This window comes from Camellia sinensis, chromosome 3 (genome assembly GCF_055761805.1).
Source record: "Camellia sinensis isolate YWXY chromosome 3, ASM5576180v1, whole genome shotgun sequence".
NCBI classification, from domain to species: Eukaryota; Viridiplantae; Streptophyta; class Magnoliopsida; order Ericales; family Theaceae; genus Camellia; species Camellia sinensis.
Genome location: NC_138963.1, coordinates 26,453,812 through 26,476,772, shown reverse-complemented (window position 1 = coordinate 26,476,772; position 22,961 = coordinate 26,453,812). Strand labels below are relative to the sequence as shown.

The following is a 22,961-nucleotide window of genomic DNA, read 5'->3' as shown; positions in this document are numbered from 1 at the left end:
TTTAAAAATGATTCAGATTCTCCTACTGATCTAACAGCAACACTCTAGCTTCAAAGCCTTTATTTGATCAGTGCTCCCAGCTCAATCAATCACCCATGAAAATTTCACACAAAAACTAATCAAATTAAGTGCACCACCACAAGTCCATGACCCTATTTCCTCATTTTACCTAGAATATTCTCAAACATACCATATTGCCATTGCCACCAATCTCACTTCAAAAGTTCCAAACTTGAACTCTAAATAATCAAACTGTTGAATATTCATTATTACATTGCTGTTGAATTTCCAGAAATTTCTTTAAGACAAAAATCAACAAAAATAAATTCGAGATTGTGCCTTCATCAATAAAATTGATTACATAATTAATCAAACACAATGCCTAATGGAAACAAACCTGCTGGAAAAAGAATTAGAGTAACAAACCTACTGGAAATATACTTGCTTCAACCAAAAAAAATTAATACTCAAGAAAGAGAATTAGACACCTCAAAAAAATACTACCAAATTCAGAAGAAACTTAGAAAAATATACTTGGTTTAAAGATAGAAATACCCAAAAAAAATATACTTGCTGGAAATATAGAAGAAGATTCTTCACCTGAACAGTATACCAGATTCTTTTGGTTTACTCTCTTGTTGAAAATATACCAGATTCTTCCTTTAGATTCGTCATTTGCAGTGGCTCCATTCAGTCGTCGTTGCCACTATTGATGAAGATTGGGATGATGGAGAGAGAGAGGGAGGAAGAGAGAAGACGAAGAGAGTAATAGGGGGTTCGGGGTTGGGTCTCCGGCAAGAGTTGGGCTCCGATAGGAATTGAAGAAGAGCACAAGAATAGGCTCCAATGGAGAGAGAGAGAGAGAGAGAGACAGAGAGAGACAGGGCCTGTGCTCAAATTGTAAAATTTGGAAGAGAGACAGATTTTGAGATGAGAGGAGTAGGTGTGAGAGAAATTTTGGAACTTACATTTTGAACCATCAGATCTTGATGTTAATTGATCTCAACCATTGAAATGTTCAAATAAGACAAATGAGAGTAAGATATTTTTAGCCATTGGATTTAATCCATCTAACAGTCCATATGTTGACACATATGCATTTTGAACCATTGAATTCAAACCAAGCCTTCCATTGTTATATAGATTGTTCAGATAATTTTTAATATAACTGTTTTATAACTTAAAAAATAATAATAATAATGTTTGGATAAAAATGAAGTTAAAGAACAGAGGTTATTTTTTAGTTTACGTAATTGCCTGTACTTTTCTTTTTGAGAGAGAGAGAGATTGGGTTGGTAATACAAAATCTAATTAGAATGTCGAATGGATGATGAATTTCACTTACTCGTTCATTTGAGATACGTACAGAGATCGCATGAATTATAATTTTATTTGCATTTGCAATACATTTCATTTGAATTTGGAATAATTTAAGCTTAATTTCAAATTTAACTTTCCAATTTCTCTTCTCTTTCAACCCTCCAATGGGTTAATCAATTAGGGGTGCAACTCGGGCGGGTTCGGTCTGGTTGGGGGTCTACCCAAGCCCGACCCGAATTGTATTTGGCAGTGCCCAAGCCCGCCCAAGCCCGACCATGAATCCGAGCATTGCTGCCCAAGCCCGGCCCAAGCTTTGTATTTTGAACTCGGGTTAGCCCAAATTGCCCGAATTGCCCGAGTCCAGAAACCTGTAGGTAGATCTAAGGGTAGACATAAAAGATGCTAATCTAATGGTAGAAGACTAACCAAAAATAAATAAAAAATAAAAATTAAGACTAACTCTTTTACTAGAAGACTAACCAAAAAAAAAATAAAAAATAAGACTAACTCTTTTACTTAATTTATATATATATTATATAATTTATATAATATATTAAATTCAATTCGGGCTCGGGTTGCTCGGGTTGGCCATTGGTTTTGCCCAAGCCCGGCCCAAATTGCAATTCGGGCATCAAAAATCTGCCCAAGCCCGTCCAGATTACAAGATGTAGTTGCCCAAGCCCTAAAAAAACTCGGGCTGGGCTCGGGTTACTCGGGTTGAGCCCACCCGAGTTGCACCCCTATAATCAATAGAGCAGTTGTCAACACATTAGTAACGGAGCACATGTACTGTAATGAACATTTCAAACTAAAGTGAACATTAACGTTTAGGTCATAGGCAACATGTCTTCAGCTAAAATAAATCAATAGCTCTATCTATTTTAATTCTATCCATTAATCACCAAACCAGATGTGTTATATTGTACATGTACTTGAATTCAAGGACACTGGAAACAGGAATGCAATAAAAATGATAAACAGAAATGGGATTTCAATTCCAACCCTTCATTACTGTCGACCGCACTGTCTTCCTGGCAAATCATCATAGCATGAAAGAGAACAGACCTCTATTTTAATCTGTTAAAGGGTCTGCAACGATGAAGCGAAAGAGAAAAACCTTCTTCTTTCACCAACATTTCTTCCCTGGCAATCTCGAAGCTTGAGCTTACCTTTGGGACCTAACGAAAGAACTAAAAATATTTGACAGACGTAGAGATATTTACTAGCTACAAGTATAAATTACATGATGTGCTGCAATGGTCATCTACTACTTCTCTGAGTTGAATCTGTTCCAAGCTTCCTAAACACACACAAAACAAAAACAATAAATAGAAAAGTATTGCAACGATTATCAAGAACTGTTAGTTACTTCAAACCAAACTTGAGTAATTTGTTTGGATGTAATTTGACTTAAATGACGCTCATGGCAAAGATCAGTCCATTACATTGGGGGTTAAAGAGGGACAAAGTTACTGTAACATTAAAGGTCCATCTCATACTGTCATAACTGAAGCTTGAACTTGGCTAGTACTCTTTTCGTTCCATTTTATTTATTTATTTTTTTTGTGGGGTAATCAGATGTTAATAAGTGAATAATGATTAATTAACCAACGAATCATTTTTACTATTCAAATTTTGATGCCAAAACTGGGATAGTAGTAAGTATGGAGAAGTAGTAAGTACAATTATAGTATAATCTCAATTACCAACGTATTCATGTAGTTAAATAAACTATAATTTTAATCATAGATGTATAGTACAAAGTTTAAGACATACTATTGAGGTGTACCAAAATGCCAATACAAGAAAACTATATCAAGCTCAACAGTAACATTTTTGTAGTAGTAACTTGGGAACAAGCATCCATTTATCAAGCTTTAGAGAGAGAGAGAGAGAGAGAGAGAGATTATTATATGCTCACTTTCACCTATATGTAGCATGGAGAAAGGCTTTATTTCATAGTTTTTTAGAACATAGTCATTGATCAAATTGGTAAAAGAAAGCGAAGCCAGTAAAATACCTTCAGAAGATCAAAAACCTTTTCACATATATACTTTTGCTGAACACTTGCACCACGTTGTTGTAATTTGTCAGGGTGAACACATAGAGTGGCTTTCCTGTAAGCTTTCTTAACAGCCGCAGAAGTTATAACTTCAGCCAAGGGAATTCGCTGCCAACCACTATCAGGCCCAAGGATCTGTGGATGATGAAAATGTAATTTAGAGCACAAGTAAATGGAAAATTACAGAAAAAGGAATCAGTCAGTGTAACCAAGCAAGGATGAGGATCAATATTGTAATACTGAACTATGTCGATCTCGATCATCTATTGAACTACACATATGAACGAGGAAGAGAAATGAAAGACTCTGACTGCATCTATTAACAAATAATAATTGATATATTGATGCAGAATATGGACCTTAGTCAGGCCACATCTCCATGTATTAGTTTTCAAGGGCAGGATATTCAAAAAATATTCTGTGCCAGCAGCAAAATCCTCACTCTGGCCAATAGTTCAATGCAGATGAAGTAGCATGAGAAAGAGTAATTTCATTTCGTTCTATGCCTTCTTCATACTAACATACACTACAAGCAATTACAGCTTTGGCGACTAATTTTGCCGACTAAACTCAATTTAGTCGCCAAAGGTGTATGCATTAGCTACTAAAAATTTTTTGGTCGCCAATGGTACACACGTTACCTACCAAACATTATTTGGTCGCCAAATAAAGATGTATTAGCTACCAACAGGTCAAGTTGGGGTTGGTTTCGAACTCGAGATAGGACCCAATTTTACGCGGGCTTAATGTACAGTATTTGACTTGGGCTTGGGCTTGGGCTCGGGTTAAATAGGGTGAACATGGGCCTGATGGCCCATTCAATCTTTCCAATACAGTCCAATATTGTTAGGATTTAAAAAAAATATTTAATCTATAAAATCGGACTAAATTGAATTTTTTTGTTTATTTAGGAATGGTTTGTGATAATCTAAATAAGTGCACTTTTATAAAATATGGGTTGTGTTTGAAGTGATGTGACTTAAATAAGATGATGTGACTTAGGGGTGATTTGGGATGATCTAAATAAGTGTACTTTTTAACTTTTTACGAAAAGATGTGCAGAAAAGTAGAGAGATGATGTGATGAAAAAAAGATGAAAAGATAAAAAGTGTGTACTTATTAGTACACCCCAAATAAGGCTTTAAATAGGAAAGTGACTTTTTGACTTTTTAACTTTTTAAAATTATGACAAATAAAGCCTAATATTTAAACTAGACTTGGAGTAAGGAGTTTTAACTCAACTCGTCTTGACCAGTCATTTATAATAAAAATAAAAATATTGAATCATTTGTTAAAGGAAGAATTACATTTTGGTGTAAACAAATTTTTTTTTTACACAAACATGAAAGATTGCATGAATGATTATTCGGTAGTTTTAAAATATGGTCATGTAGTGCTCCATGGTAATATGATCGGTAGAGAAAGTGGAGTATTAATTATTTGTGTTGGGTGATTAAGGAACATGAGAGACATAATAAATGGTGATTGGTGAGGGAGCATGCCATGTGATATTCTGGAATTATTATGAGTGCTGCTATTAACACTCTATCAATTATTTTAGATCCTCTATTTTTTTGTTTTTATTTTTTTTATTACAATAATAACCTCAAATGAAATTACTCAAAAGGATATCAATAATTTTGAAACATTCCATCTCACAATTAAGTCCACACACCTACTACATCATGAGATAGAGTTTATGAAAGTGATCACCTCCATCACCACTCATCTATCTTTCTCAAATCTCACTTTCAAAACCTGCCTACCCTTAAAACCTTGAAACCCTTTGATGGCAATATTCCAGTAGCAACCATTCGATTACATACACTTCTTCGACAATGACAATGAATAGAAGTTTTTTCGACAATTACAACTCTATGAGACAAGAGGAATGCAACAATATAAGCTCATAGTGGAAGTTCATAACTTTGATGGTGTTATTAGCTAAGAGGATATTGATCTTGTAAAAGTAAGTTTCTTAAAAAACATGACAAAAATAATAACAAATGTTTGTCATTTTTTTAAATCTGAACTCCCAAACATATGACTAAAATTAAAAAACATAGGGCCAAATATTGTTTATTTGTTCAGGAACAGATAATCGAACATTATTTTCTCGCTGTAAGGTCATGAACAAATGTATTGAGATGAAGTAGTAATCATCTAATAGAAGTATATAACTTTAAATTGACAACGTTAGAAAATACTCCAAGGAAAAGAACAGTACTTACAAATACAGTGAGGTCATGGATGAGTGACAGAAAACTAATCAAAGAAGTATGAAAGTGGATTGTGTTGTGTATATGAAAAGAGGTAATAGACAAAAAAAAAAAATTCAAGTAGAATGACAAAAAGTTGTGATCAAGCAAAAAAAAAAACTTCTTAATCACTGTGACAAGTGTTCACAAGTGGAAAACAAATTTTTTTCACTGATTTTTGAAAGGTTCCACCATCGTAGGTTTTGGGAGATAGGTTTTTTTTGGGTGTGGGAGCGTGTATTTAAATGGGTGTAATGTTTTAGCGTGTATTTAAATGGGTGTAATGTTTTTAAAAAAATAATTTTGATATTATTTAAGAGGAGAAAAGAAAATTTTAGAATTTATTAGTGGGAGTCAAAAAAAAAATAAGTGGTCCAAAATAATTGATGAAATATTAATAACAACACTCATTATTATATAATTTTTCACTTAGACCCTATAACCTTTTAGTTATACCCCCTTTATAAAATCACTTGAAAAATATGTAGGCTGTGTTTGGAGAAGCTCTCTAAACACATTTCCACTCATTGATATCAGTGTGATATTTGTTTTGAGTTTTTAAATTATAATTTCACACCCACTTTTGAAAACTCCTTTCTAGGCGGGAAAATTTGGCTAACCTACTACTAGTTGTCAAAGAAAATAGACAGTATATTACTACTATCTGTCAAATAGCATATAATCACTATTTGTTTTTCCAACCAGAATATTATTTTGTAAATCCACAGAAAATAATTTTCTTAAAAGAAGAAAGAGAAAAGGAAACAAACGAAAAAATTCTGTAAACAGAATAAATTCGAATCTCTCTTAAGATTGTTGGAACAATCTTCTGTGTAAATAAAATAAATGCAACAATTCAAACAAAATAAAATAAAACTTACAGTATTTATTTTGTAGAACCGAATAAATAATTCAAAGACCAAGTCGAGTGTGTGACACTCTGTCCTTAAGACAGATTCGCCTCGCTACGGTACTTACGGTTGAGTGGCGTCTATCTCCCAGGATACAATAATCTTAACCAATTTGTAGTAGCACTCCAAAACAAATTGTTCGGCAAACCAAACCTGTGTTCTAACTCTCTGAATATTTATTCTAAAACTAAAATGAAGAATAATGCACAAAATAAAAACTGGACAGCAAAGATGGGATTTTGCAGACTGGTTTTTCGATCTTTAGATTGCTGGAATCATGGCTGTATTTATAGGAAAAATTACACAGCCCCGAACAGGTGCTGTTAGACTGAACAGGTGCAACAAGTGTCAACAGATACTTTCTGAAATTTCAAGCAGATTCATTGCAGTTATAAAACCGAATCTGACCGTTGCATCTTGGAACATTTTTTCAAATTGTTTGAAAATTGTACCGTTGGTGGAACAGTCATAAGGAACTGTTGGGGTATAAATTATTATTAAACTATTTGAATAGTTTAATCAAAAATGCTAAAGGTGGAAAAGTATCAAAAAACTGTTTGGAAATTATATATTAAACTATTTGAATAGTTTAATTAATAAATGAAGAAGTACAAACTTTAGGAAACCAGAAACCCAAAAATTGAATTTAGATATAAATTAAAATCCCATAATAATTTTTATTGAAAAAATTCAAATGAATTTTATCTAAAAAATAATGTTAGACCCGAAAACGACGTCAACATCACATTCACTCAAAAATGGTTTTGACGTTCCGTCATCACTGTGTGACTTGCCACGCGGCAAGGAACACTTCACTTCTTCGGACCCACCCCCAAACACTTCACCTCTTTGGACCCACCCCAAAAGACGTTTGGGGCCCACTCAAAATTGGACTAAAAAATATACCTATATTAAACCATTTTTCCAACACTCCCTTGTTTAGACAGAACTGTCTACCAAGGAGAAGAGGCAAAAAATTGAAGAATAGTGGAACAATCCAAAACATTCCAAAATAATTAAGAGAATGTTGAATATTTGTACATAATTACATAAATAGTTCTAGAAGCTTCTAAATACCTCCATTAAATTTTTCACTACACTTTTTTCTGATAATGCAAGATTTACAGTGCATGAAGTAGGTGTAAAAGGATATTAAAATACTACATGAACATAAAAAATTCAAAAATAAACTATTATTACCAATATAAGCCCTAAAAAATTGCACATCTTTCTCTCCATTTTCTTTCTTTTCTCATCAAATCCTTTAATCCGAATGAGCTCTGTCTGTAACCTTGAAAATTCATCAACTTCCTCAACATCACCCTCTTCTCTTTCAAGTACCCCAGACAGAGCCAAAGTGGGATTGCTTGGCTTCCATCTTGGCTTGGGTGGAAAGGAAATGGTGGGCCAAGAGGGAACTCTTCAAATCTTTTCCTTCACCTTTTTCCTTCTTTCCTACCAATGTCAACTAGTAGTGGTTAGTAGTGGTTTTACTTAGCAGATATTTACACGAAACATAAATATTTGTTTTTCATGCTATCAAAATAATCCTCAATAAAATGTACATACCTTGCAATCTGGAGAAAGAAATAATCTCTCGCTCTCTGTGAATATATTAGGAATCACCAACATCAACTTTTTTTACCAAACATCTTGATGGTAACAATCTTCATGTCCAGGAGAATGCCAATGACCAACTATAAATCAATTCCAAACACTTCCAAATGAATGCAGAGTCACTGAAAAAGCAAGTAAAATGCATTATCGCTATGCAACCATTCTCAAAAACCTCTTGATGTTGCAGTAAGTCATTGTGTACATTTTCATGGCACGAGTAATGAAGGTTGTGATGGTTGAAACTAAGAGCTTCTAATGATTCCAGCCCGTGATGGGATGTTTACTTTCCAGAAGATTAACTTGTTCACTTGTGCAAGTAGAGTGGCATCCAATTATAACCAAGACAAGACTCTTCATAGCACAAATTTAAATCTGTACAGCATAGCACTAGAATAATCATCTTAATATAATTTATATGGTATCACTGTAGTTTGTGGTATGTCCGCAGAGTTATAATCAACCTAAAAGCCATGGAAAAATTGCTACACTCTACCACCTTGAACTATAATAATTCAATTTGAAACTAATGTCATTAACGAAAATGGATATTTTACATATTTACCACTATAATAATTCAATTTGAAACTAGTGCTTATTGTTTGAAAACACACTCTCTTACTTGGATAACATAGTTTACAAAGCTCAATGAAATAAATTTACAGGCCCTATGTAAACAATAATTGGCTTTTACTGCCATTCCATAGGGCAGAAGAATCAGATGTCAATTACACTAACATGCATGTATGCACCAGAAGTAATATTCAAAACTGCACTTACTTGATTGGGAGCAAAAAAAAATCCATAGATGTGTTAAAAAGTACCTTCTAGGTGACAAATCACAAGACCAGTCAATATTTAGATTCAAAATATATATATATATATATATATATCCAAAAGAAAAATTAAAAAGTTAAATGATAATACAATACAACGTAAATCCAACACTGTACAGTGCTTAGATGACGTTGTTAAAATAAATTCATAAGATTAACAATAATACTAATATAATAGAAGTAAAATCATCGAGGCGCGAAGCCCATTCATCAAATTTTGCCTTAAGCAAGAGTGAGAGTTTCATGTATCCCATTCATCAAATTTTCATGTATCAATCAACAGAACTGATAAACCAAAAAATTAACAATTAAATAGCTCATCTTAGTAAAGCTGTAGGTAAGAAGTACCAATTGATTTCTTGCACAAACTTTTTATTTGTATAAAATGAAAATCTTACCCACACAATGATCACTTACAATCAACGAGTAAGTATTGACATGAAGTAACGCCATGTGGCCATCTGTATGCCTCTGAATAAGGAAAATTTTCTAAAGTTAACATGATGCAGCACGTTGTCTCAAAATGAAGAACAATAGTGCATCCGAAAGTTAAATTACAGATATCCCAAGAAACATAAGGGAATAAGATGACAAAAAGTTATCGAACATACAACTATGATCAAACTGAAAATGACCAAAATCCCTTACGCATTTTGTTAAGAACTTGCGACTTATTAATCCACATATTATGGAAAGCTGACATGAAATTTGGACTAACTAACATTATCAGAGCATCTTTCTGGTCAAGGATTGTTAATTGGCCCAAGCTAGACAAATGCCCACACAAAATACCCAAGTATCAGGCTATGAGCTTAATTGGAGTTTAGGCTAATCTGCGTTTGCTCAAAACTCAATTCCAACATCTAATTTGTGTTAATATCAGGCTTGCTTAGCTTAACATGATAGCCAGATACATGGAATTTGGTACACATATCAGGTGCAGCTATAGAAGAAAGTTTAAAACTATGCTTTTCAAAAGAAGCAATCATGTAAATAAATATTACTGGGGCACAAATGACTCTCAATCTCTGACCACCAATGCAAATCCCTTCTCCTCCTGAAACTGGGCTATGGCCAAGAGACCAATGATCTGTACAACATGTATTAATCATAAGAGCATACATCGTTAATTTGGAAGGAAAAAGACCACACCCTATTAAGAACACCAAGAAGTAAAACACACCCAGTCTTATTTTGGTGCAAATTGATAAATTATGCTCCAATCAAAAATAGTACTTAATTTAATCGCAAGATTTGAGTTGTTATTTTAACAACAGAAAGCATACAATATACCATGTCCATTTAGAACAGACCAGATAATGTTTAATGTTCATGATTTTATAAAGAATACTTCAGTTAAAAATGTTTTAGCAGTTTACTAAACGATATTGTGTCAGTCTAGGCTTGTATTTCCTTTAGTATGCTGTGAAAAGATTTTAGATGTTCACATGGAAACAAAATGCACAATCAATCATAGGTACTAAAAAAGTGTGTTTATCATAACAAGAGGAATGGTCATACTGACTTTAACAGGTACCAGAGGGCACAAAAATTTACCACAATAGCCACAAGAATTGACAGCTGAACAAACCAAATCTGGCTGCCCCAGACTACCACTAAGATTAAAACCACATAAGGAACAAAGAGCCAGAGATCAAGTTCTGAGCGTTGATCAAAAAAAAAAAAAAGAGATCAAGTTCTGAGCACTTGGTTCTTCACTCAAAACACGTATCTTTTAATTTTGTTTTCACATAAATTTTGCTTCCTTTCTATAAACTCCATCAGAATAATAAATGGGGCATCACCTCCGCGAATGTGCATTCTTTCCTCAGCCATACATTCATCGACTGTGTGCTCACAATATTGCCATAATCCATGAATGACATAACAGAGTGTCAGTGCTGGATTAGGCTACACAGAATACCATGGCGGAAGGAGAAATGATAAGGAAGACAGTATATGTTGATTCACTGTTCACAGTTTCCCTTAGCACATCTACATTTCTATGGAAAAGTTCACTTCCTGCTGATCCGGTGACAGGCCATCAGTACTTTATCCCAAGCAGCTATCACCATGAAACATGCTTCCTTACATAAAGTCTCGGGTACAAAGATGCCATAAAAAAGGAAGGCTAACAAGACCACCTCCAGTCACGCAGCAATTTATATCTTGAACCCCAGGACAGAAAGTCATAAACATCTCAATATGCTTAGAAATTAGAATCCTTTGGGTAGAGATGTTTCAAACAAAAAAAAAAGAAAAGACTGGAATTATTTCAACAGAAGAATGCTAACACATTATACTGAAGATCAGTACTGCCACCCACTAAATTATGAGGCATATTAGTCAGATACCATTTATCCCAAAAATCTGCAGTAAGGGTGTTAATTAAACTACATGGCAGATTTCCAACCCTTAAATCCCACAATTCATTGTTAATCAGGATGACAATTTTGCATCAGCTTATCATTATCTACTGATACAAGGAGCCAAGAATGCTAACACTACTTTTGGATTTCTGAAAGGATTAAAGCACTTGTTAACAATGTGATGCAAGATTAGAACCGCATCTGCAAAAGACACTATTTTTGGATCACCCTCACAGAAATCTATTTCTTGTTTTTAATTAAATCGTCAATTTTGTTTCATGTGACAAAGTATTGTGCATATTTTAATGAATACCCCCAACTTCAAAATATATTAGCTATTGTTCTTAAACAGTTTAGTCAAATATCTTAATCGCAACATGACCAAGCAATCTCCAAACACTAGTGTTATAGTCTTCCACATTCACAAACTAACTTCCTAAACCTTACAAAAGTCTTCAGTCTAAGCACCACCCCAAAAACAATAAATAAATAAACAAAATCTGAAATATATATGTAGACAACAAGGAAAATTAAGATGCCAAGGGAGTTAACTTCTAAAATAAAGAACTAGCTATGCATACATGGCCTTGATAAAAATTCTTTCCCAAGACAAAAAATCAAGCAAAGGCCTCAAAGGAATAGGGAGGTTAAACAAAGGAAAATTGTAGGTTGTGTTTAGTTGTGTTCTCAAAATATATTTCCACCCTTTGGTTTGCACATGGTATTTGTTTACAGTTTTCAAAAATTAATTCCACACTCACTTTTGAAAACTCTGGCCAAGGCGGGAAAATTTGGGCTAATCAGACGTTCGACCGGTTGTCCGACTGGACATCCGGCCAGTTGACCGAAACAGTGTAATTTTTTTTATTTTTTTATTTTTTTATTTTTTACAATTGCCACCTGTTATTTTTTATATTTTAAATAAAAAAAATTGAAAATTTTTAAAATTTTTTATGAATTTTGAATAGAATTTTGAGTTGTGTGTTTAGTTATGAGTTATAAGTTTTTATATTAAACATCATATGTCACATCAAAAATTCCCCACTCAATTCAAATCTCATTCACCAAACAAATTTTTCACATTTAAATCATAATTCCAAAACTCACAAACTCAAAATACAACTCTATTCTCAAATCATATTTAGAAAACTCTATCAAACGCTACCGTAACCTTTTCGAATGCGACCCATGGTGTTCTCATGAGCCAGAATTTTAAAAAATTATTTAAGTTACTCATAAGCTATAAGCAGAATTATTATCAAACAATCTTGACATGGATTCACAACATAAAAATAAAAATAAACCAATGAAACAAGCTATAAGCAACACTAAACACTATAATAACTTAACAGATTGTATAGATCATAACTTTCAATAATATTCAAGAAAAATAAAAGAATTTTTTCAAATAAAAACAACTTCCTACGAGAGCTGAAAGTTGAGAAGCATGCCCTAAACAACTTTTTAATATGAACTTATGTGACATCAAATAAACTGAAATAAACTCAAGTTATTTCATCATAAATTACAAGCAACATATTATTTCTAATTAAACTAAAACTAGAAGTTAAAAGTTACAACTAATAAACTGAAAGAAACAGCTCCTAAATGTGTTCATACAACTGAAGTTAGGGAGGGGGACAAGTGTATTGTAGTGAGAAACAGGCAATGTGCATTACATAGATACAATATTTAATGGTTATGGATGGCCCACACATATGAAAAGTATACCCAGAATGAAATCTCAGGGCATCCAAGGATTGCCAGTTTACTGTCCTTTCCCCACTTTGCTTTTGGTAGATATAAAATGATTATCATTTCATTTCATGTCACAATTGTATGGTTCAAAGTCCATTGATCTTTTCATCCCAACCACTGATCTCTTTGACTCAGGTCCCATCTTGTTATCATAATCCCCATGATCAATAATCTTCTCTTCTTCCTTCTGGGCTTCACTTTCTTCATTTGTAAAATAAAGATGGTTTTTACAAAAATGGATTACAGAATAGAGACAAAAAGTGAGTCCGACTTGTGAAATTCACTATATATGTAGGACCTGCCATTTATCTCACATCTTTGTATCCCAGTGAAAAATTATCTGTCCACTTACCTCTACTCTTTTAAGTGCAAAGAGTGGCAGCAATGTTAAACAACGAAATCTAAAATTGTGCCCATTTCATACGAACTTTTTTTCTGATTTTTTTTTGTTGTTGTTTTTGTTGTCGTCGTTTTGTTTTTGTTTTTGATTCCTTTTTTGTTTTGTTTTGTTTGCTTTAGTATTTTTAAAAATTTTCAAGTCCCAAAAAAACAAAAGAAAAGTAAAAATCCAAAAAAATTGAGGCCAAACAGGGATCATCATGAAAAAACGAAAGAATCTTTAACTCGATTTAACAAAAATTAATCCAAACTAGTCATGCAGCTGTACAGAGAAAAAATTTAAGCACGAAGAAATTTAAAAAAATAAATAAATTAAAGTTGCTAGTGAAAATTCAGTAAGGCGCTTAACGCAGTCCTTCAATGCTTGGAGTTCAGCTTCTTTCTCATGGAGTTTAGATTGGGCCCAATGCAGTTCAGACTCTAGCCCTACAATCTGGCTCTCTTGCTGTTCGATGAGCAAATGGACAGTTTCTGATCCAGTTCAGATGGCAACACCTCACTCAATTGACAAGAATCAGAAGTCTGGCCATCTGGTTTGTAAAATCCTTCGAACGAAGCATCTTCATTCTGCACAACACAAATTATGTCTGTATTAAACTGAGAAGCACAGTTGTTTAGAAGCAAATTCATTTGCTAGAAGTACTTTCCTAGTGCGGTAAATAATCAAAGAGACATAGAAACAAAAGAATCTTGTATCTCAAGGATGAGTATAAAGATATAAATGATGAGTCAATGCTAGTAAAAACAAAAATAAGGACAAAGCACACCTCACAAATGTCTGATATTTTTCCGTCTTATCCAGAAGCTCTGTGGAGCACCGAGGAAGCTTTTGCAGTTCAGACTCGAGCTCTGCTTCCAGACGGTCCATCTCCAGCACCTCTTGCTGTGGCTCTTCTGTAAGAACACTACTTGCACATTCACCTTCTTCAGTTACAAAGACACCAGAATCTTGAACATGTATGTCTGTATTAAACTGAGAAGCACAGTTGTTTAGAAGCAAATTCATTTGCTAGAAGTACTTTCCTAGTGCAGTAAATAATCAAAGAGCCATAGAAACAAAAGAATCTTGTATCTCAAGGATGAGTATAAAGATATAAATGATGAGTCAATGCTAGTAAAAAGAAAAATAAGGACAAAGCACACCTCACAAATGTCTGGTATTTTTCCTTCAAATCCAGAAGCTTCTGTGGAGCACCCAAGAAGCTTTTGCAGTTCAGACTCGAGCTCTGCTTCCAGACGGTCCATCTCCAGCACCTCTTGCTGTGGCTCTTCTGTAAGAAGACTACTTGCACATTCACCTTTTTCAGTTACAAAGACACCAGAATCTTGAACATTGTCTCTGTTCTCAGTGCTTGACTGAGGTATTGGTTCAGTATGTTTGCCTCTAGTTTTGTATGGACTTGTACTAATTTCAGTTTTAGAACTTGAAACTTGCAGATTCCGTGATGATTTTCTTCCAGAAAATTCAGTTTTTAATTCTTGAACAACTTTTGTAGTCTCATCCACTGCCGTGTTCAGCCTACTGAGTTTAGTTGCTCTGTCTACTGCAGTGCGCTCTGTCCTGAGCCTGGCCTCTATACATGTCTCCATAGATGTCTTCGGTTCCAATAGATCCTCTTTTTTCCTGTAGAAATTCAATGAGACAAATTAGAGAGAGAGAAGAAGAAGAAGGAGGGAGAGAGAAATATAGAGAAAATTGAATTTACTTTTTCAACTGCCCTTCCTCCAACAGCCTCAACGCCAAATACGGGGACATTGGCTGCTGATCCTTTTCTTTCTTGCTCTTCCTCCACTGAGGGAAACATTTCTTCTTCCCGTCTTTCTTTTCTAGGTCTTTCTCTCTGTTCTGTTTACTGTTCTGTTTCGCTTTCGTCCCTGCTTTCTTGGCGGATTGAGGCCGTGAGAGGCTCTCATGGTTTTCGAAGGTGGTGGTGGTGGTGGTGGTGGTGCAGGAGAGGAGGGGGAGAATGCCGGAGTACCAAAAGGCCGCAAAAACCTTATTCATCTTTGAGAGAGAGAGAGACTGTGTAATCGTGTGTTCTGAAAGAGAATTAGGTAAAAGGTAGTAGTGGTGTCACCAAAAGGCAACGAACCTATATATGAATGAATGAAGTGGTGCAATATGGAGGGAGAGTGATCAGCGGAGTATCCTAATTTGTTGCTCGAAATTATTGGAGTATCCTAATTTGTTGCTCCAAATTGAATCCGGATCCTCTGCGGCGGTCCCTGCGGTCCCCCAGTTTTGGGGCAAATTTTCAAAAAAAAAAAAATGTCAAGAACCAGAACTAAGATATATGTATATATATACATATTAACACTTTGAACATCCAAATGTAAATCAAAATTAATTAAAAATTATATCAATGCAAACAAAAGTAAAGAATTTGTTCCTCTCCTCTTTGATTTTGGATCTCAAATCTTTCATAGAGATTTTGAAACTTTGCTTTTCTTCATAAACCCATCTTCCTCCATTTCAGATCCAGGTTGAAACCAGGGGGAAAATCGACGAACGGCAACAAGGATGACCGACGAACTCCCTCCGGTACATCGACGGCAAAGAAAAGAAGAGAAAAGATCGAAATGGTTGCTGGCCATGGAGATCGAGAAAGAGAGGGGGGGGGGCTGGCCTGGGATTAAATATGGCTTCAATTTTTGACTTGCTCTCATGTAACCCGATCTCATTGAATCTTTGAAATCTGGGTTGCGTCATTTGATTGTTTTCCTTGTTTCATGTTGATTTTGCCATTCTTCTCCTTTTTCCGTCTGTTTTGTTGTTCTGTTGTGTGCACTGTGTCCACTGTTGGAATCTGTCCAAAGTGGCTGAGTTGGGTTGCTTTCTTTTCTTGTATGGTTGGTTGAACTTGGATGTATTTTTCCATTATTTTATCATAGGAGATATGTATTTACATAAATATTAAAATATAATGATTAATTCTTGTATTTTTCAATTATAAACTACCCTAATCATCAAGAAAATACACAAAACTGTGGATTTAATCATCAAGAAATCATTTTAAGTCTATTCTTTTCTATCATTTTATCTTCATCTAGACAATTATCGAATAGATTCACACAACTAAGATAATTAATATCACGAAATATGGCTAATTTGGATATACTCTTTATCAATTGCTTAATCTTGAGACTACCCTCAAAATATCAATGAACATTTTATAGGATTTTATATATACTGAATATACAGTAATTTTTATTTTTTCTTAGAAAAATCACAATTGAAACAGACAGAGAGCAATAAATATTAAATTATGTACAATTAATAGTGATGGGTTTAATTGATACTGAGAAATCTATATGTGAACAAAAGGAATAGCTATGAGGAGAAATCTGTTTAATGATTTTTGAAAGGATTTTTCAAAATGGTGTAATTTTGAATCTTGGATTTGTTTATTATTTGAGTGTACCTTGAAAGATAATTTGAGAGAAAAATAAGGTGTATTAAAAGTAAATTATAACTCTAAATAATTTAATAAAGTGTATTAAAATTATTGATTGGTCCTGAGAGGCAATGTGACTATATCTTAAATCAATCACAATTTATCATATTTTTTCATATTCTTCAATCACCCAATACAAATTTATAAATCTCACTTGTTTTATCAATCACAATATCATTAAAGCACCACCTAAGGATATCGAATTTATAAATCTCACTTCTTTTATTAATTACAATATCATTAAAGCATCACCTAAAAATACCCAATTTATAAATCTCGCTTCTCTTATCAATCACAATATTATTAAAATAACACCTAAAGATACCTAAGACCAACTAATACCTTCTCCATGTCCATGCACATTCATCATGACTCTCCATTGTGTCCCAATCAAATAAAAAATAATAATAAAATAAAGAAAAATGCCTAAGACCCCCAGTGGGGGTCACTGGGGTCGTCCTTGATTGGCTGAATTTTTTTTTTTTTTTTGGACTTCAACCACTGGCAGTGTGCCATGTGGCACTGGGGGGTGCCCAGTCATTGGGAGTTTCTAGCATTGTTGTAAAATAAAAAGTCTGCACGGTGACCACATACATTTATCTTTAGTACTCTCTTTTATTTGGTACTAATAATATCGGTGTCAATTTGGTTATAGGCTCCTTTGGCGATTAAGTTGAGATTTTTTAAAAAAACTAAAATATTATATTGACTTTGTTTGGTTTGAGATTATTTAACTAAAATAATTAATAAATAAAAAATAGATAAAATGTTACAGGTAATTTATAATTATTTATTTTTTCTCTTACAATCATCAAATCAATTAACAAAAAAAAAATTATATCTTACAACTATCAAATCAATTACAAACACAACTTATTTTTTTTAACTAGACTGAAATAGTCAATTAAAATAGCCTATTTTCAAATAGGGTCGTTAATTAAGTATTTTTTCTCTTAATTATTTATTTCATTAAAAAAACATTTAAAATATTTTATTATTTTGTTTTTTTAAAAAAAAATCACAAAAAAATGTAAATTACCAATCGGGTACAATATCTATTTGTTATGCGTTTGCATGGTTAAAGAGGTAAATGAACGTGGGGTTACTATGGATACACATTGTTGTCTTTTTTTATAATTTTTTTTTATTTTTTTTATTTTGACAAAAATGCAACAAGTTTTACGATTGTAATATAATTATATTAATATTTGTTTTTTTAAATATCTTGTCAAATAAAACTTTCATTATATGCTTAACTTGGAGAATATCCAATTAAAAAAGAACTTTAAAAAATACTTGTTACATAAAATTTATCTTAGTCATATATTATTATGGGTCTAGTTATGGTGCACCAACAACATTTTTTATGTATCATGTGAAAAAAGAGATTAATTTAATAAAAGGAATTACATATTACAAGTAGACTCTAATTTTAGTGGTAACTAGATTATATTTTTATCTTATTATGTGTGATAAGCAAGCTAAATTTGAGTAATAAGCAAAATTATATTATGTAAAATTTAATTTGAGTGATAAATAAGATCATGAAAATACTTTATTTTTAAAATTTTATTTCACATATTATCAATTAAAAGATATAAAATTTATTGTATTTAAGGATCACTCGAATTGGGCCATTTTGCTGACTAAAATCTTATGCTTAAGTCCTACGACTTAGCTTAGACAGGCTTACGGATTAGTTTGCCAGCTTAGCCCATCAAATCTAGATTCATATCTTCTTTTGTTTTTTTGTTGAACTAATGAGGGGTGTTTTGGAAAGACAATAAAAAGTTAACATTCTAGTTTTTTAATAATTTTTTTGATTTTTTTTGTGTAAAAAAGTAGAGAATTGATATGACAAAAAAAAGTCAAATAGTCAAAAAATTGACTTTTTGCTGCGTTGTCGAAACGCCCCGAGTTGAGCTACTAAAAGACCAGTCAACAGGTCAAGTTGGGGTTGGTTTCGAACTCGAGATAGGACCCAATTTTACGCGGGCATAATGTACAGTATTTGACTTGGGCTTGGGCCCAGGTTAAATAGGGTGAACATGGGCCTGATGGCCCATTCAATCTTTCCAATACAGTCCAATATTGTTAGGATTTAAAAAAAATATTTAATCTATAAAATCGGACTAAATTGAATTTTTTTGTTTATTTAGGAATGGTTTGTGATGATCTAAATAACTGCACTTTTATAAAATATGGGTTGTGTTTGAAGTGATGTGACTTAAATAAGATGATGTGACTTAGGGGTGATTTGGGATGATCTAAATAAGTATACTTTTTAACTTTTTACGAAACGATGTGCAGAAAAGTAGAGAGATGATGTGATGAAAAAAAAGATAAAAAGATAAAAAATGTGTACTTATTAGTACACCCCAAACAAGGCTTTAAATAGAAAAGTGACTTTTTGACTTTTTAACTTTTTAAAATTATGACAAATAAAGCCTAATATTTAAACTAGACTTGGAGTAAGGAGTTTTAACTCAACCCGTCTTGACCAGTCATTTATAATAAAAATAAAAATATTGAATCATTTGTTAAAGGAAGAATTACATTACGGTGTAAACAAATTTTTTTTTACACAAACATGAAAGATTGCATGAATGATTATTCGATAGTTTTAAAATATGGTCATGTAGTGTTCCATGGTAATATGATCGGTGGAGAAAGTGGAGTATTAATTATTTGTGTTGGATGATTGAGGAACATGAGAGACATAATAAATGGTGATTGGTGAGGGAGCATGCCATGTGATATTCTGGAATTATTATGAGTGCTGCTATTAACACTCTATCAATTATTTTAGATCCTCTATTTTTTTGTTTTTGTTTTTTTTATTACAATAATAACCTCAAATGAAATTACTCAAAAGAATATCAATAATTTTGAAACATTCCATCTCACAATTAAGTCCACACACCTACTACATCATGAGATAGAGTTTATGAAAGTGATCACCTCCATCACCACTCATCTATCTTTCTCAAATCTCACTTTCAAAACCTACCTACCCTTAAAACCTTGAAACCCTGTGATGGCAATATTCCAATAGCAACCATTCGATTACATACACTTCTTCGACAATGACAATGAATAAAAGTTTTTTCGACAATTACAACTCTATGAGACGAGAGGAATGCAACAATATAAGCTCATAGTGGAAGTTCATAACTTTGATGGTGTTATTAGCTAAGAAGATATTGATCTTGTAAAAGTAAGTTTCTTAAAAAACATGACAAAAATAATAACAATTGTTTGTCATTTTTTTTTTAAATCTGAACTCCCAAACATATGACTAAAATTAAAAAACATAGGGCCAAATATTGTTTATTTGTTCAGGAACAGATAACCGAACATTATTTTCTCGCTGTAAGGTCATGAACAAATATATTGAGATGAAGTAGTAATCATCTAATAGAAGTATATAACTTTAAATTGACAACGTTAGAAAATACTCCAAGGAAAAAACAGTACTTACAAATACAGTGAGGTCATGGATGAGTGACAAAAAACTAATCAAAGAAGTATGAAAGTGGATTGTGTTGTGTATGCGAAAAGAGGTAATAGACAAAAAGAAAATTCAAGTAGAATGACAAAAAGTTGTGATCAAGCAAAAAAAAATCTTCTTAATCACCGTGACAAGTGTTCACAAGTGGTAAACATATTTTTTTTCACCGATTTTTGAAAGGTTCCACCATCGTAGGTTTTGGGAGATAGGTTTTTTTTTTGGGTGTGGGAGCGTGTATTGAAATGGGTGTAATGTTTTTTAAAAAATAATTTTGATATTATTTAAGAGGAGAAAAGAAAATTTTAGAATTTATTAGTGGGAGTCAAAAAAAATAAGTGGTCCAAAATAATTGATGAAATATTAATAACAACACTCATTATTATATAATTTTTCACTTAGACCCTATAACCTTTCAGTTATACCCCCTTTATAAAATCACTTGAAAAATATGTAGGCTGTGTTTGGAGAAGCTCTCTAAACACATTTCCACTCATTGATATCAGTGTGATATTTGTTTTGAGTTTTTAAATTATAATTCCACACCCACTTTTGAAAACTCCTTTCTAGGCGGGAAAATTTGGCTAACCTAGATGTCTGGCCGATTGATCGGAACAGTGTTCGGGTTTTTTTTTTATACCTGTTATTTTTATATTTTAAATAAAAAATATTTCCATAATTTTTAAATTTTTTTATGAGCTTTGAGTAGGATTTTGGGTAATGTGTTTGGTTATGAGTTGTAAATTTTTGAATTAAATATCATATGTCACATCATTCATTTCAAACTCAATTCAAAACAAATTTTTCACACTCAAATTATAATTCCAAAACTCACAAACTCAAAATACAACTCTATTATCAAATCATATTTAAAAAATTCTACCAAACGCTACCTTTGTTTCTTTATTAATTTGATATAAGTTTGGTAAAATGATTAATTCATTTTCACTAAATATTTTATTAAATTTCAATTTAATTAAAGATTTGAAGAAAAATTGAAAATACTTATAGGTAGGAGGAGGTGTGTGTATACGTGAAGAAGGAAATTATTCTTTCACCCGAAGGTGAATTAGAGGTTGTTTGGAAAGTTGGATATTAGCACATTTTTTTATTTTTTTAGTTATATTATCTTTTTATTTTTTTATATATTTTTTCGTAAAAAATTTAATAATGTATTATCCAAAACAATCTTTTATTTTAAGTCCTCAACTAATGAAATATTATTAGTTGGGTAAACTACCAATAGGTCTAATAATTAGACTTAATTCTCACCAAGTCTTATTGAAAATAAGTCTTGGTAAAATTATCGCTAAAAATAATTTTTTTGTGACAATTTTTTACATGTCGCTAAAAATTAACAATTAGTGACTTTTTTTGTTATAATTTTTATAAATTGTCGCTATAACTTATAATTAGTGACGTTTTTCTATGACGAATTTTTTAAATTGTCGCTAAAAGTTGTGAATTAGTGACACTTTTTTGTGACGATTTTTTTAAACTATCACTAAAACTTATAATTAATTACATTTTTTGTAACAAAATTTTTATTTTGTCGCTGAAAATTAACAATTAGTGATTTTTTTTATAGTGTTTAGTGACAAATGTCATTAATTATTATAGGACCTATTGGACAATAAGTCCACATATTAGGACTTACACGTAAGTCCCCTTATTAGTTTTGTTGGACTTATTTATTTTGATGATTATTTTGATTCCTTGTTTGACTTATTTGGGGAAAAAAATATATTGAAACTTATATTTTATTCCATTATTTTTTACCAAAATTCTTATTCTAAATATACTTTTGGAGTAAATATATATGCTTAATCAGGTGATTATTATAGCCCAAAAACAAAGTCCAAATTAGCCCAACACAGTAGTTCAAACAGTCCAGCACAACATTGATCGGACATCCGGGTGGACATCTGGCCGGTCATCCGACCAGACGACCAGCCAACGACTTTTTGCCCGGTTTTGCTTCAGTTCAAATTTGCTTCTCATCGGCTGTTAACCTAGCAGTATCCTCGACATCCGCAGAAGTCATCCTTTGTCACGACCCAACCCCAAGGGCTTAGGGTTAGAATCGCAACTTACTAACTTATTTAATTAAATAGGAAATTACTTCATTCTACTATTTATATATATATATATATATATATATATATATATATATATATAAATACATCCATAGGCTTTTATTATTTTATTATGCAGCGACCGACCATCAGAAAAAATGACAGAAAGAAAAGAAAATAAAAATAATTTAACGGATCTGAATCAATTTATTGCACAGGTTCCACTACACGAGGTTATGTGTCTTCCTTACATCTCATCACCTGAAAGGATAACAGCTATAAGCACACAGTAGAGTGAGAAATATTATGCCAACAGTATAAGGAATACAAAATAACCATTGATAGTTAGTTAAACCAAAACATTTACATAACTTAATTTGGTAAATAAATCATTTA

The 22,961-nt window shown here is 32.5% G+C and overlaps 1 protein-coding gene and 1 long non-coding RNA gene across 2 annotated transcripts; both read right to left on the bottom strand.

The window, feature by feature from the left end:
* Positions 1-8,122: 8,122 nt before the first annotated feature.
* Positions 8,123-9,508, bottom strand: LOC145822408 (uncharacterized). Its single transcript, XR_014363636.1, has 2 exons — positions 9,400-9,508; positions 8,123-8,290 (listed from the first exon to the last, which is right to left on the bottom strand). It is a non-coding gene; the product is annotated as an uncharacterized LOC145822408 (long non-coding RNA).
* A 4,220-nt stretch (positions 9,509-13,728) lies between these two features.
* Positions 13,729-16,552, bottom strand: LOC114287392 (uncharacterized). Its single transcript, XM_082919345.1, has 4 exons — positions 15,234-16,552; positions 14,671-15,151; positions 14,295-14,500; positions 13,729-14,094 (listed from the first exon to the last, which is right to left on the bottom strand). The coding sequence occupies exons 1-4, from the start codon at positions 15,530-15,532 to the stop codon at positions 14,028-14,030; spliced, it is 1,053 nt and encodes a 350-aa protein (XP_082775471.1). The 5' UTR covers positions 15,533-16,552; the 3' UTR covers positions 13,729-14,027.
* Positions 16,553-22,961: the final 6,409 nt, after the last annotated feature.